The 16,202-nt window shown below is 38.0% G+C and overlaps 1 protein-coding gene across 1 annotated transcript in view; it reads right to left on the bottom strand.

The window, feature by feature from the left end:
- The window catches only part of LOC124802804 (cyclin-K), a 67,906-nt gene extending 61,861 nt beyond the window's left edge, over positions 1-6,045 (bottom strand). Inside the window, exons 1-2 of the mRNA XM_047263808.1 lie at positions 5,890-6,045; positions 5,098-5,340 (exon numbers count right to left, since the gene is read on the bottom strand). Coding sequence (XP_047119764.1) covers positions 5,098-5,340; positions 5,890-5,913 — 267 coding nt within the window. The 5' untranslated portion in view covers positions 5,914-6,045. The remainder of the gene's footprint in view (positions 1-5,097; positions 5,341-5,889) is intronic.
- Positions 6,046-16,202: the final 10,157 nt, after the last annotated feature.

Genomic DNA, 16,202 nt, shown 5'->3' with positions numbered 1-16,202 from the left:
TTAAAGCAATAAACGGAAATTTTCCAAGGTTGTGTTTTAATTTGCCACAAAACAGTATAAACAGGCAAAGGGAAAGTACAAACAATGTAAAGAATACAGAACGTAAACAACCAACCGCATAACGATAGATAAAAACATTTTTTGTTTTTTCAACACGTATCTGCGCATAGATTCTGACAACTGTTTAACGTGCCCGGTGTGGGGTGTGACCACCTCTGGCAGCAATACAAGCCTAATGACAACAGGGCATGCTGTGAATGATGTCAACAATCTTGTGTTGAGGCAATAATGCCCATTCTTCCTGCAGAGCTGCTCACAAGTCTTTGAGAGTGGTTGGTGAATCCTGATGTGATGCAACCTGTCTGTCTAGTGCATTCCAGACATGCTCTACAGGATTCAAATCCGGAGAGCAAGCAGGTCACGCCATGCATGATGCAATATCTTCCTTTCCCAAGAAAAATGTCAACCACCTGTGCTCTACGAGGTCGAGCATTATTGTCCATCAATACGAAGTCTGGGCCCACGGCACCTCCCAACAACCACACACATCGTCCAAGATCTCATCACAATACATGGCATCAGTTACACCTTGCCAATTCACCCATACAATTTCATGAAGACATGTTCGAGTGGTCCCTTCCCACACCATCAGGGATCTTCCTCAATATCGGTCTCTTTCCACAATGTTTGGGTTCCGAAATCATGTTCCACATACCCTCCAGATGCAAATCTGTCCAGAAAAAATCGGGACTCATCTGTGAAAAGAACATTGGCCCACTGTTTGGTCACCCAGGTGGCACGTTGGCAACTCCACTCTAGATGTTCTCTAATGTGAAGAGGTGTCATAGGTTCATATACAGCAGGGCTCCAATAATAAAGGTCACTCTGCCGAAACCTTCTGTGCACTTTGCCACATCTAAGAAACAACATCAGTTTGCAAACATCATGCTTAGACACTTCTTATGGCCCTCCAATACAGATAGTCTGGTATGCGTCTTCTCTGTGCCATACTGACCCACCTGTTACGGCACACACAGCAATTGTGTATGTGGGACTACTTGGCAAACACTACCCCATTTGATAGGTGCCCTAATGTTGTAATTGGCATGGTTGTCTGTTGACCTGAATGCTATCTTCTGTGCCGAACAAGATCGTACAGATATCTGTTGACAGTTTGTGTGATTATATCGTGAATTAGACACAGGACAGGAAAATAGCAGTTTGTTGCTTTAATTTTGGACCCAAGTGTATTTAACTCATCTTCAACGTTCAATGAACTCTTAGTAGTGAACAGTGGTGAAAAGGTGTGTTTCGAACAAGCCTTTTTGCTACTGAGAGTTAATACTGAAAAGTACTTTCCACAGATTCTTCACGATTTTAGACATATTTGGTGATGGTTATTTCTGACTGAAATGCATACATTCATAAGTGTCATACATATTGTACCTATTTTCACCAAACATGCTATGTGTGCCTATACATGCAACACACAACTTCGCAGTCTTTAGCTTCCAAGCCTCGAGAATAATTCTTTCTTAAACTGCACCAGCTTCCTCAAAGAATCTCAGTTTTACAAATTATTTCTTCACATGTTTTCAAAATGAATGTGAAATTGTATCACATTTTTCTGTTACTTCTTATTCCTTTGACAGTTTTGCTACCACTATGTGTCTTCTCATTTAAAATCTTAAGTCTATTACATAGTTTACAAATTTAACCATACAATTACATATTTTTAATGTTGTGGAGACACTCCTGTGCTAGTTGCTTGTCTTATCATGGAATGCTGACAACTTATCAGTGAGACTTACAACGATACTATCGAAATCAAGAGAGAGTAACAACACAGCTAGCTGCTTGTCACACGGTGTTTCAGTAAAAGTGTTTGTCTCTGTAACTTACAAACTAATAGGTGATGGAAAATTTATATGAGCAGATCAACATAAGAAACATTTTCTGAAGAGCTATGAACATAATTCATTGTTTTATTTTCTGAAGAGTTACAGCAGAGATACAATTTTTAAATGGAACAATAGTTGTTTCTATTGTGTACTGGAATCATTTAAACCAGTTGCACATAAATCAATTTAAACCACATTCCTATAACATTTAGTTTGGGAGCTACAACCCTTCAATTTTACAGGGGCAGATACCAGACACTGTACCTAATACATGACTGTGTGGTGATTGATGTTCTGGCAGTGGAATGTTGTCCGCCTCGACATCATCATCATCATCATCATCATCATCATCATCATCATCATCCTCCCCCCCCCCCCCCCATCAGCACACGTGGTGTAAACTCAAAAGACTTGCACCAGGTGACCGGCCTACCCGACAGGAAGCCCTAGCCACACAACATTTCATTTTCAGTGGAATGTTGATTAAAATCTGTTGTCCAAATATGTATCCATGTTCCTGAATGCAAAACACTATGCGCCTTCTAAAGGATCTATGGACAAGATGTAACACTGCTAATGTCATGACACGCCGTTTTAGATCATCTGGGGCTGTGGGGGCTCAGTGACAAACAATTCATTAGATATCCTCACAAAAATAAATCTTCTGGTGTTAAATCGGATGACAGTGCATGCCATTCATGAGGACCATGGAACACCAACCATACTCCAGAGAATCTGTTGTTCAGTTCTTCCAAAACAACACGCACAGAATGGACTGTGTGACCATTTTACTGTATCCACATTCAGATTTTGATGTCTAGACACACATGTTCAAGGGGAGCACCCAAACTGTCTACTAAAGAAGTCTAGTACATCTCACCTGACAACGTACCTGTGAAGTAGTGTGGACCGATGATTTCATCCCCAAGGATTCCACACCATACATTAACAGACCACCAACATACTACATATACACTCCGCAAGCCACCAAGAGTTGTGTGGCGGACGGCACTACACATGCCAAAGCCATACCAGGTGATCAAAAAGTCAGTATAAATTTGAAAACTGAATAAATCACGGAATAATGTAAATAGAGAGGTACAAATTGACACACATGCTTGGAATGACATGGGGTTTTATTAGAACCAAAAAAATACAAACATTCAAAAAATGTCCGACAGATGGTGCTTCATCTGATCAGAATAGCAATAATTAGCATAACAAAGACAGACAAAGCAAAGGTGATGTTCTTTACAGGAAATGCTCAATATGTCCACCATCATTCCTCAACTATAGCTGTAGTCGAGGAATAATGTTGTGAACAGTACTGTAAAGCACGTACGGAGTTATGGTGAGGCATTGGGGTTGGACGTTGTCTTTCAGCATCCCTAGAGATGTCTGTCGATCACGATACACTTGCGACTTCAGGTAACCCCAAAGCCAATAATCGCACGGACTGAGGTCTGGGGACCTTGGAGGCCAAGCATGACGAAAGTGGTGGCTGAGCACACGATCATCACCAAACAACACACTCAAGAGATCTTTCACATGTCTAGCAATACGGGGTGTTTATTTGTTCTAATAAAACCCCATGTCATTCCAATCGTGTGTCAATTTTTACCCCTCTGTCTACATTATTCCGTGGTTTATTAGGTTTTCAAATTTATACTGACTTTTTGATCACCCGGTATTTCCCCCCTCTCTGCTCCACTTGCAGATCGTTCAAGGGAAAAACGACTGAATGCCTTAGTGCGAACTCTAAGTTCCCATATCTTTGAACGGTGATCACTGATGTTCAACCGGTCGTACCCGCCAAGGAATATCTGTGGCCTGGTAGTGCTTACTATGACAATTCACTGCTCCATAATTTGTGAACATGCACTCATCAAAGAACGTAACATCTTGTAAGCAGCCAGAGTGAAATTACACATGGCACATTCACAGAAAGTAGCTCTCCAACTGAAATTGTTACCATACAACACCTGGAACAGTGACAGGCGGTACCTGTGACCCTGTTCTATACACCACCAGATGTAAGGTTAAAACCAGCAAATGCAGCAATGCCTCGTAAACTGACATGCAGATCATGATGTATTGCAGCTAAAACAAACACCTCTGTCTCCTCACTTCTTGCAGGTCTTCATCTGTTACTGCTGCACCTTCCTAAGCTGTCTGTTTCCCAAAGCAGTTGTTCAGCACATAAGAATTTAACGGCAGCCACAGTTCTTCTCCTGAGATATCTCACATCATATGCCTTGGCTGCTTCAGTGACTGTGTTGGCATTCACCGAGCATCAGCAACATATCAACATACTCACAGTATGTGTATGCCATCTTCATTCGAAGGCAGTAACTGTGGCACACTCAACCCAATTTGTTTGTGTGGTTCAACCTGATGCGTATACAGCCGTACATGGCGACAGGCAGCAGGCTAACAGCGCATCGAGGAAGTTTGTCACTCCATGACACCAGCACATTACATCTTGTCCGCAACCTTCAGAAGGCACACTGCATTATACAGAGTATGGTATCTGGCCCTGAAACTTTGAAGGGTTGTAGCTCCCAAAATACTATAGGAATGTGATTTAAATTGATAGGTACACAGCTGACACACACACACACACACACACACACACACACACACACACACACAAAAAAAAAAAGCATATATATATCTGCTTGTGTCTGTATATGTGTGGATGGATATGGATATTTGTGTGTGTGTGTGTGTGTGTGTGTGTGTGTGTGTGGGTGTGTGGGTGTGGGTGTGGGTGTGTGGATGGATATGGATATGTGTGTGTGTGTGTGTGTGTGTGTGTGGGTGTGTGTGTGGGTGTGTGTGGGTGTGTGGGTGTGTGTGGGCGCGCGCGCGAGTGTATACCCGTCCTTTTTTCCCCCTAAGGTAAGTCTTTCCGCTCCCGGGATTGGAATGACTCCTTACCCTCTCCCTTAAAACCCACATCCTTTCGTCTTTCCCTCTCCTTCCCTCTTTCCTGATGAGGCAACAGTTTGTTGCGAAAACTTGAATTTTGTGTGTATGTTTGTGTGTCTATCGACGTGCCAGTGCTTTCGTTTGGTAAGTCACATCGTCTTTGTGGATTGCATTGATTACACTATTGTTAAATATTATTGCATAATCGTAGTAGTCTGTACACTAAAATAATACAAGAGAATGGGCAATTTTAAAATACACTCACATATCGTGGGAAATTCCGAAAGGAATGGAACATATAGAATCGATGGAAGTAAACAACTCCAGTTGCCATTGTATTATATCCAAGGTCCATCTTTGTTCCAGTGTCAATGATGAAACGGGCACCTTCCTTTCTGTAGCGACATTCTGTATCATAGTCAATACCATCTTGTATTGATGGGGTATTATGCAACTCCTTTTTGTCATAATACCAACAAGGTGTGACAACATTGGAGCTCCTTCTTTTCTGTAGGCACAAAAATACACTCATGAAATAGGGAATCAAATTTTTAATCTTACTACAGGCAACAGTTTATAAACAACTGAATGCTACGGGACTATATATTTTAAACTATGTCTCATGAACAGACAAAGCTACAGTGCAATAGTTATTCAATTTCACTTAACCAATGAGGATTAATTGGTACTGAATTCCAAGTTACTTAACCAACGGTCAACATCGAGTGTAAACATGCATTTAGCATAATGAGAATCACAATGCAGGGAGCAAACTCTACTATAACTGAAGTGATGCTTACAGCGCAAAGCGAAACCCCCAAATGTAGATATGACATATTTGGTTTACAATGAAACATAATGTAAGTTAACTTTTTTTATCCTAAAGCAAATGCGGGCTCTTAGTCATCTGACATACGTAAACCATTTTAATTGCTGTATCCACGTGCCCATCAATAAACACCAGGAGTTATAATACATAACAATAATAGTAGTTTGAAGGGACCAATATTTTATTAATAGATACAGGCACTTCGAGTAACATAATTGCTTGCAATACCTTCTTCGGCGGCTGCATTATCATTCTAAGTCTAATATTTCCGGTGCCAAGCACTCCTGAACAACTAATTTCATCTACCTAATAACCTAGTTGCCCAATACTGTCTGAATATACATCACTCACACAAAATTATCGCGTACATTGCTAAATCAAAGATGTAACAGAAGCCAGAGATGAACTATTACAAAAACAAAATCTAGAGGTTGCGACCATGGACGCATCAACGAACCGTCAGGTCAAGTCACGTCGGGATGTATAAACACTAGGTCAGTTTGCAGTTTGCATAAATGGTGGTGTAGGTATGAAATGAGGCGTTCGGTCGTAAAACATGGTAACCAACAAAATGAAAACTTACGGGAAAACGGCTGTTAAGTTTTGAGGAAAATATCATATAGTTTGCTCTAACAAAACTCACATAATTATGTTGCGCAGATATCCTATGTGTACTGAAAAGTAAAATTCGTCTTAGCTGCTCCTCATAACATTTTGTTTGCGAATATAAGAACTAATATCAGAGGAAAGATGCCCGTAGATACCATATTTTTCATTCACGTATGAGACGTTCCTACCTTGAGCTCTGTCAGATACTACGTTTCACAACAACTGACGTTAAATGTTGCTTCTGGTAGGTGGCAGTTACCACATAGATGGAACCTTACCAGGATGTTTACAGTGCAGTGGTGTAACATGATAATTACATTGGAAATAAAATAAAGTAGCCAAAAGTTGCATTACCAATTGTTTTATTAGTAGTTTTTAGGTACAATAATTTTACATTTGATGCTCAGGATCTAAGCTCGTGTAACATCCGTGATATGCCTTTGGAATATACTTGAACAGGCTGAGGACATCGCGCAATTTTTCCTTATTGACTGGTATTGGTGTATTATACAGCAGTGGAAGAGGTGCGTTAAATTTCCCCAGAAAATCTTCTGTAAGAGGACGACCTTTCAGCTTCAATGATATTTCTTCACCAGATCCGAAATATGATTTATAAACAGTCAGAGAATCTGGTTCTTCGCGGACCAACAGAAGTTTGACAGACGCAGCAATTGCATTCTTGGGTGCTCTAAACAATGCCTTCAGAGAAGAAACTTGAAAGAAATCTCCCTGCTGTATTCTATACACATTAAATGGAGGTGAGCGTTGGGCGTTTTTCAAGATCTGTCCCCATTTCTCCGGGCAATACACATACTGAATGTGACCCCTCACATACTGCTCTACTCAGCCGAAATCTCTATCTGATGGCAACATGGCATGTCCAACTACTGGAAAAACATGTTCAACACGTTTTACACTGCCACTTGCCAATAATTCAAGCCAGAGAGCGACTATTGTCCAGTTTTTATTTTGACCACAGCAGTTATCTGATATTACTATCAGTTTCTTGCACTGTATGTCATTCACGGTGAAGTGTTTCAATATGCAACTTGCAATTTCATCACTTCCTCTCCTAGCAGCAGCCTCGTACCAGTAATATAAGTACCCTACGTTATTGGAGCAATCATGAATGCTGAGGTTGTAGCAAAACAATTTTCTGTTGTAAAATGCAGGTCTAGTGGATAATTTTGGAATGGGCAACGCCTGTTGGAGATCAAATGTTAGGACAAGGGCTTCTTTGTCCTCTGGGGCAACTTGCAAAAATTTTTGGCCGGCAGCAGCATGTAGGCGGTGTCTCTCGATTTTGTGTCCTATACCTTGGACCTTTGCGTCATTTTTATCGTTTTCGGCTTGTTGCAGTTCAATTCTAATTGAGTCGCAGTCCTTACATGTGTCTGTCTTAGGAGACTTGAATCCTATATTAAATTCTTCCGTAAATATTCTTCTGAACTTGTCTGAAGATACAGGACTGCTACCACTTTCTGAACAGAACTGAGTATATTCTTCAAAACAACGTTTAACTGTGTATTCCATAGACATAAACATCTTATAAGGATTTTTGCGCCTGGAGTAGTGACTTTCGTATTTGGGAAGTTTTGATATAAAAGTATGCACAGTTTTTATATCGTCTTCTGAATACTTTTTCTTGCGGTGCCCATGTGCACCTCTTTTATCTGATGGTGGAGTATGAGCACCATTGGTTTTTTTTTAAACCAAAATTTCGACTCTCCCCCTACTTTTTTGCAGTCCGTGGATGTTGAGGAAAGCAGTTTTACATACTTCTACTTTTTGCCCTTCAACCAAGATATTGTAAGTAATGGTAAATTTTCTTCGAGAGGGACTTCCACTCTTTTTCGTACTTCTGGCAGTTTTTTTAACATCTATTAGACCAAATAGATAAGCGTTTTGGATGTTGTAGTTTCCCATTCTATTGAACTCTTCAAATACCGAGTGTCGTTCATCAGCATCAATCTTTGAAAAACATTTTTTCTTACAAAGGCAATCTGGGCCTGCTTCTCGAGGTGCTTGTGGATTTCCTTTTCCTCGATAAGACAAATAGCTTTTACCTAAATTTCTTAATTTTTTATTTTTTTCCTGTTGGTTTACCCCGCATTTCCTTTTTCTACCTTTTTTGTTTGATTTTTACTGATCATCTACACCATCCTTTTGTGCAAGAGGTACCGACGATCCTGCATAACGGACACTACTAGTCGGATTAGATTTTCCAGAAGCAGTAGGTGACCTTACATCCACATTGTTTTCATCATGACTGTTGCTTGTAGACCTACTGGTGCATGGTTCCGATTCACAATCCTGGTTGATATTGAGCGCGATCGATTTCTGAAACCAAATAAGGAATACTTGTATCGAAAAGCTCATTACCCTTCTTTCTAAAAAAAAAAAGTGCTAGGGATAATAATAAAAATCTCGTGTGCCTCCCGATTCTGTTGCTAGTCTATCAACTTGAATCCACTTGGGAGGTTCCCGTATCCCCAACCTGCAAGAGAAGGGATCTACAGTTCATCGCGGAAGCCGAGCCGTGGCTGTATCTGGCGTAATTCTTATCTTATTGAAAACGATCGGTCCGAAGAATAACTGAAAACGCTTCTTGATCCGACCAGGACTCAATCTCGTGACCTTTGGCTTGGTAGTCAAATGCGTAAGTCGATACAGTACAAGACCTAAGTTAAAAGTGTTGTGTTTGCGTTTCAGGTAGACATTTCTTCTGAAGAGCTGAGTTACACCATGATAATAGGGAAAATCCTGAGTGATTTAACCTAGTGGGTGTAAAACATGGTAACTCTGGTAGATACCATGGTCACCTTCGCACATATTTATAATTTGCGAGTCAAAATGAAACCTATTTCCGTTATTTATATATAATGCATTGTGGTTATGTTTTACGAAGTTTGGTTACCACGTACTCAGTTCATATTTGATGAAAGGAACGTTCAGAATTTCCGTTTTTGAAACGTTTCAATACGGAACAGGCAGTAAAACTTGGTAAGTGCAGTACATACCATCTTTTACTTCAAACAGATTAAGAAATAAAGGCATCTGTTCTTACCTTTTTAAGGAGTAATTTGCATCCGATTTGTTTGCACTTGTTGTTGTTGTTGTGGTCTTCAGTCCTGAGACTGGTTTGATGCAGCTCTCCATGCTACTCTATCCTGTGCAAGCTTCTTCATCTCCCAGTAACTACTGCAACCTACATCCTTCTGAATCTGCTTAGTGTATTCATCTCTTGGTCTCCCTCTACGATTTTTACCCTCCACGCTGCCCTCCAATACTAAATTGGTGATCCCTTTATGCCTCAGAACATGTCCTACCAACCGATCCCTTCTTCTAGTCAAGTTGTGCCACAAATTTCTCTTCTCCCCAATTCTAATCAATACCTCCTCATTAGTTATGTGATCTACCCATCTAATCTTCAGCATTCTTCTGTAGCACCACATTTCAAAAGCTTTTATTCTCTTCATGTCCAAACTATATTTAGTAGTTAGTTTGCACTTATAAACCGGATAATACTCTGGGTTTTCATCTTCGTCATTACAGGAAGAACTGTAGTCAGAATTATTGTTAGCGCTCGAAATTTCGATTCAAGTTCCTCATAATTACGGAACAGACAGTGTCGGGCCGCCTTGTTTGTTACTTACAATGTTTTACCTACAGTCAGCTGTCATTTACCATAACATAATACCAACATAATTTCTTACAACGTACACATCTCCCACAGATTCCTTCACCAGCCTACGAATTCAGCTGTAAGGAGGGCGACGTTGCCAAAAACGTCAATTGGCAAAAATTGTTAGATACCATGTTTTACGACCGAGTGCCTCATTGTTAATTTTTATTTTTTATGGAAAATTGTTGTTTGGAGTTTTCTCTTAGATTTGATGGATATTTCGTTCATTTTGGATGTCTTTATGTATCTGTAATTTATTTTGAAATAATTATTGTCCAAGTAATTTCTACGGGTTCCATGAACACGTATTCAGTTGCGACAAAATATTACGGGAATTGTTTGCTCTAGAAGGCGCTGATTTATGTTAGCTTATAGTAAACATCCTGCTGCATGGGTTGGCTACTTTAGTTCTGTGATATCACTTCCTGTTTGTGGTATAATGCATGGTATCATGCACTTTTTGTAAGGCATGTTATACCTCTCATTTTATATATTTGGACTTGTTGGTGATTGAGTTATATTTCTCTATTTAATATGTTTATAACTTTATTTATTAGCTATTCAGCATGTTTACCTTGCAATTGCCTTCATCAAAATACATTTTACATATTCTTAAAAGTATAGCTGTTACTAGTGTTTACATTATACCAGTACATTTTATATATATATATATATATATATATATATATATATATATAATGTCATATTGTGGATGACTTTATGTATGTGTAATTTATTTTGAAATAATTTACTGTCCAAGTAAATTCTATGGGTTCTATAGATATATATTTAGTAGTTAGTAATTTTAACATGATAAATACATCATTATTTTACATATAGCCATAAATATATAAACTTCTTACTAATCAGAAGATTTCAGTAATAATCATTATATGGTTTATATTCAAGAATTAATTATACAGTTTTACACATTTAGTTAACAATACTTCCATTATTTCATCGTTTATATATTCCTTCCAAATTACTTCCAAGATATTCTTCAATTGAGTAATATGCTTTATTTTTAAACCATGTCTCTAATACCTTCATAAATTTAAAGAGGGTGAGGATTTTGACTCCAACAAGGGGAATATTTAGGAAGAGAAGAAATAAGGGAAACAAGTTCTCAGAACATGCACTGTTGGAAATTAAAAGGCAGGGCAACCAACCCTGAACAAAGTTCTTTGGTACCAAGTGCTTCCAAGAAGAAACTAGTGAACACTAATGCACTAAAAAAATTCAGAAGAAATGCCTCACAGGAACAACTCAAAATGTAAATCAGTCTTTCAACAATGTTGTATGAGCCAGGGTGCAAAAAAACTTATTTGTGGACTTGAGAATAATGAAGACTAGGGTCAATGATGCCGTAGTCACATTCAGTGATGGAAATACAGGCAGAATAAGGGTTCTGAAGCAAGTTGGAATTACGTCTGGCGATAACACAGAAGAACTGGATGGACAGCGAGTCTCCAAGGCAGAAATTGTGGTAAAAATACAGCAGAAGCAGTAACTCCCTCAGGCATAGAACAAGACTACATCTAGTTGATCCTCAAGAAGGTAAATATTACAAAGCTGTATAGTTTTAAGCTGTCTCTTCCTTCAATAGTGAACTTTCCTTTACTTCAACTTTCAAGTGGGACTTTTGATACACTAATTTTCTTTTCTTTTTTTCAAATACTTGCTATTATTTCAGAAACTACTAAAGCTAAAGGTCTGAAATTTATATCTCTTATTCAGAGCAGGAAGGATCTGAATTGAGAAACTAGCAACGATAAAGTCTATTACTGGCCAAAATAGAATGTATATTGTTGATCAACTTCGTGAGGCTCAGTGTTGACAAGTGAAACAACATTTCACAACATTGACATGTATTTTACAGTGAAAATAAAGTAGTTACATGCTCCATAGGTCATTCTGAATTATTCATTTATCGAAATTATGTGGAGTGAGTCAGTTTGCAGGATACATATACATGATAGAGTCAAACAGTAATGAACACATTATCATTTTATTCTTCCTCATGCAACTAAGTAGAAATGAGTTATCCAGGAGAAATGATTTTAAATTAGATTTAAAACTTGCCTCTCTACCTATCAGATGTCTTATGTTATTGGCCAAATGATCAAATTTTTTTATTGCTGTATGTTGAACTCCTCTCTGAGCCACTGGCAGCTATAACAATGGGTAATAAAGGCCATTTTTCCCATTATTGTTGTTGATATGAACAACACAGTTCTTCTCAAATTGTAATGACTTATTTATGACAAATTAAGTTAGTGAATGTATTTATTGTGATGGTGCAGTTAAAATGCCTAGTTCCTTGAAGATGTACTTATATGACGTCTGTGGGTGAACACAGCATATTATTCTTGCTCTTCGCTTTTGCACAATCAATACTTTCTTTCTAAGGGATGAATTACCCTAGAAAATTGCTCTGTAGGACACTATTGAGTGGAAATACCCAAAATATGTCAGGACAATGATATATTTGCTTGTTTGATTAACAATTATATGAAGGGGAAAAGTAGTTAAACTCAACTGTTTGAGAATGTCAGTAGTACACTTCTTCCAGTTCAAGTTTCCATCAATATGTAACCCAAAAGTTTGCAGCACTCTACCCTTCTTTCTGACTCCTATTCATGTGCTACATCAATTGCTTGTAGGACTCTGTTTGTTGTACAGTACTGCATGAAGTGTTTCAAAATTTAGGTAGAGTCCATTTTCGGGGAACCACTTAATAATTATTTGGTAAATATCATTTACTAACTCTTCTGTTGCTATGTATCTAATGGGATTTACTGTAACATCAGTATCATCTGCAAAAAGTACCAATTTTGCTTGCTTGTTGAATGTTGAGTGGAAGATCATTCACATATTAAGGAATAGGGGTAGACTCGAAATTGAACCCTGTGGGACTTCCTTTGTGATTTTTATTTTTACCCCAGTCACTAAAATTTTCTACCTTTCTAACCTTGTAAGAATTATTCAGCACAATCATTAGCATTCTGTTAACGTGTAGTGTCTGTTCTTTTGGACACAGAATCTGCAGCTGTGATACATACTATGTAAATTGAAGGTGGAGGTAGGAGAAAGGAAAGGGAAGGAGCTATTGATGTCAGCTGTATCGGTACTTTATTTGGAATCAGAGGTGATGAGTGAAAATGTGTGCCAGATCAGGATTTAAACCCGGGATCTCTGGCTTACTAGGCAGTTGCATTAACCACTGCGCTATCTGGACACAGAGGTCATCACAACTGAATGGAATATCTTGACATACTCCCATCTAGCGCCACCTAACCCCAGTCCGTTCCATGTCTTCCATGCTTGCTACTTTGAGTTTCCAGCAGGAGGTCGAATGTGATGGTGCATTCACACTAAAGGTTGTGGATTCATTGCCCATCAAAGCAAACCAATGCATTCTGTTTGTGAAGTATGATTCAAACCAGCTGTGAGAAAAGTCATTATTTACATAAAGCTTGAGTTTTTCTAAGAAAGTATTACGATCTACACAGTCGAACACCTTGGAGAGATCACAAAAATTGTTAACTGGCGATATATTATTATTTAAGGCTTGCACTATTCAGTGGGTGAATTATAAATAGCGTTATCAGTCAAGCAACCTTTTTGGAATTCAAATTGTGATATGCTAAGTAAATTGCTTCCACTTAAGTTTGTGACTACTCTTGAGCACAATATTTTTTCGAATACTTTAGAAGACAATGTCAGTAAGGAAACTGGATGATAATTTTTTTAAATCTGTCATGTCACCTTTCTTATGAAGTGGTTTCATAACTAAATATTTTAACTGTTCTGGAAAAAATTCCCTGTGCCAGTGATGCACTGCATACACATTCAATAAGGACATCAACTATTAAATTGGAACAACCTTTCAGAATTCTGTTTGAAATTCCATCAGCCTAAAGAGCTTTTGTTTTTCTTAGAATTTTTAATAATATTTTATTTTCAGTGAAGGATGTTGGTACTACTGATGAAAGTTTTGTGAAATAGTATTGTTAATATATTCTCTCACTTCTTCAGCTGAGCAATTTAATCCTGTATTTGTTGCGACATTTAGAAACTGTTTGTTAGAAGTACTTGCAACTTGTGAATTGTTTTCACTCAAAACACTGTCATTTTAGTTTAATTGTTATGGAATCTTGTACACTGACTGCCTGTCCTGTCTCTGATTTGATACCGTCCCATATAATTTTAATCTTATAATCTGTCTTACTGAATTCTGTCAGGACATACATATTTCTGGACCTTTAATGACTTGCCCTAAAATAAAAATATATGAATGAAAACTGAACAAAGATATTTATATGGGATAAATGGAGCTTGTTTTCCTTGTCCATCATGTTTTTTCCCCTTACATAACTAATAACGATTTAAACAACTGTATTTTTCTCCTTCATCAAACCTGAGTTTTTCACATAGGACTGTTCACACTGGCCATCACAGCACTGTCACATTGCAACATTGTCATGTCAGAGTGTATTCATGCTGTCTGTCACATCAAGTCAATTCAGGTCACATGATTTTAGCTCACAGGGCAGCCTTCACCTTTTTTCCCACAGGAATTGCTTTCTGTGCAAGATGATTCTCAACTGTTTTTACATGCAAAGTACACATACACATTGTGATAGTATATACACATGGCTGCTGGAGTCCACATTTTAACGAAAATGACAGCCATTGGACTTAAATGGCTTGCAGCTTGCAGTGATGGCTTGTATGTAAGAGAAGGAAGACAGAAGTGCGAAACAACGCAAAAAATATAGTATGGGTCCAAAAAATGTCGATCTGTTGTACAGAGGCTCCAGTTTTTTCATTTCTTGTGTCAAATTACACCCACAGTTACTAAAAGGGATACAACGTTATGAGCTGTCAGTCCAGGGAACATTTTTGTGCAGTAGTCATATCTCCCTTAACACTTTCCCCTTCAAGATTTATAGGTTTTCTTTACATCTTGTATTTGGCTTTTAATAGTCCAAGTACCTTATTTTTACAAGGGTTTGCTAGTGAAACCACATAAATATTGATCACTAATGCTTGCAAAACTGTTTCACACACAATCCAGAGAGCTACTTAAAATAAATAAGCTTCCCACATATACGTATTTAAACAAATAATCTAGTACATTGCTTGATGTGTACTTCACAAAAAGCCATCTTGCCCCTGTTGCTGTGTCTGAAGGTTTTGGTCCACGTCTTTATCAAACATTATAAACGCCTGCCAACCTAAAAATAAATGCCACTTAATAATCTATCTAATTATACCCACAGTACGTTTTATGCTTCAAGTTGTAGCCATACTGCAAACCATTTCATTGTAAAATTTTAAATACAGTACCATATAAATATCCACCATATGACTGTAGTGGAGAGCAAGTAATTTAGTATTCTCATGTCATACAGTTCAGACTGCTGCTTCATTGCTTCAATTAATCTTTTGTCATTCATTATAGAATTATGAATTTTGACAAAAGAAACAACAAAATGACACAATTAATAACAAATAACAAAACTGTCGAGTAACTACAATGGAACGAAGTATAAAAATGAGTGCAAGGCTGTGTATCAGATGAATATAAGCTTCTCGATCATGTGATCAACAATAAATGATGATGTCCACTGTCACAACTTTCTTCTTGAGATACCTTGATGGTGGTATGCTGTGGCATGATGTGGCAGCTAATGTGGAAGATGACATTTGAAATGCATTACGGAATGTGTTGAAGGGATATAACATGATGGCCAGTGTGAATTATCCTTTTAACATGTTATTTACCGAAAAATTTCTTCATCAACTTATGTTCTTATTTATATACAGTGTCAGACTCAGCTCTGTTCTGTTACTGTAAAACCAACATAATTTTTTGCTTTCAGATATCTGAATGAGTTTGTGAAAGAACACTCAATGGAAAAAATATCCAAAATTTGCAGTTTACCACAAAAAGAAAGCAAAATAATAAAATAAAGAATAAGAAGGAACAAAAGCATAAAATCCATTGGTATAACATGAAGGAATGCAGTGACACTATGACTTTACCAGACAACATGACCGTCAAAACGTTTTTCCCAAGAAAACTTCACGTGATGTGATGTGATGGTCCGTTGGTGGGCTGTATGACTGCCAACACTTGAAACATATTGTTGAACGTTTCGACATTACGTGACAGCCAGTGTGAATTGGGCTTGTACCTTATCTGTTTTTTTTTCTTATGTAGCTAATAATGTCATAAACA

This window comes from Schistocerca piceifrons, chromosome 6 (genome assembly GCF_021461385.2).
Source record: "Schistocerca piceifrons isolate TAMUIC-IGC-003096 chromosome 6, iqSchPice1.1, whole genome shotgun sequence".
Lineage (NCBI taxonomy): Eukaryota > Metazoa > Arthropoda > Insecta > Orthoptera > Acrididae > Schistocerca > Schistocerca piceifrons.
The sequence above is the reverse complement of the archived record's forward strand: the minus strand, read 5'-3'. Positions and strand labels throughout refer to the sequence as shown.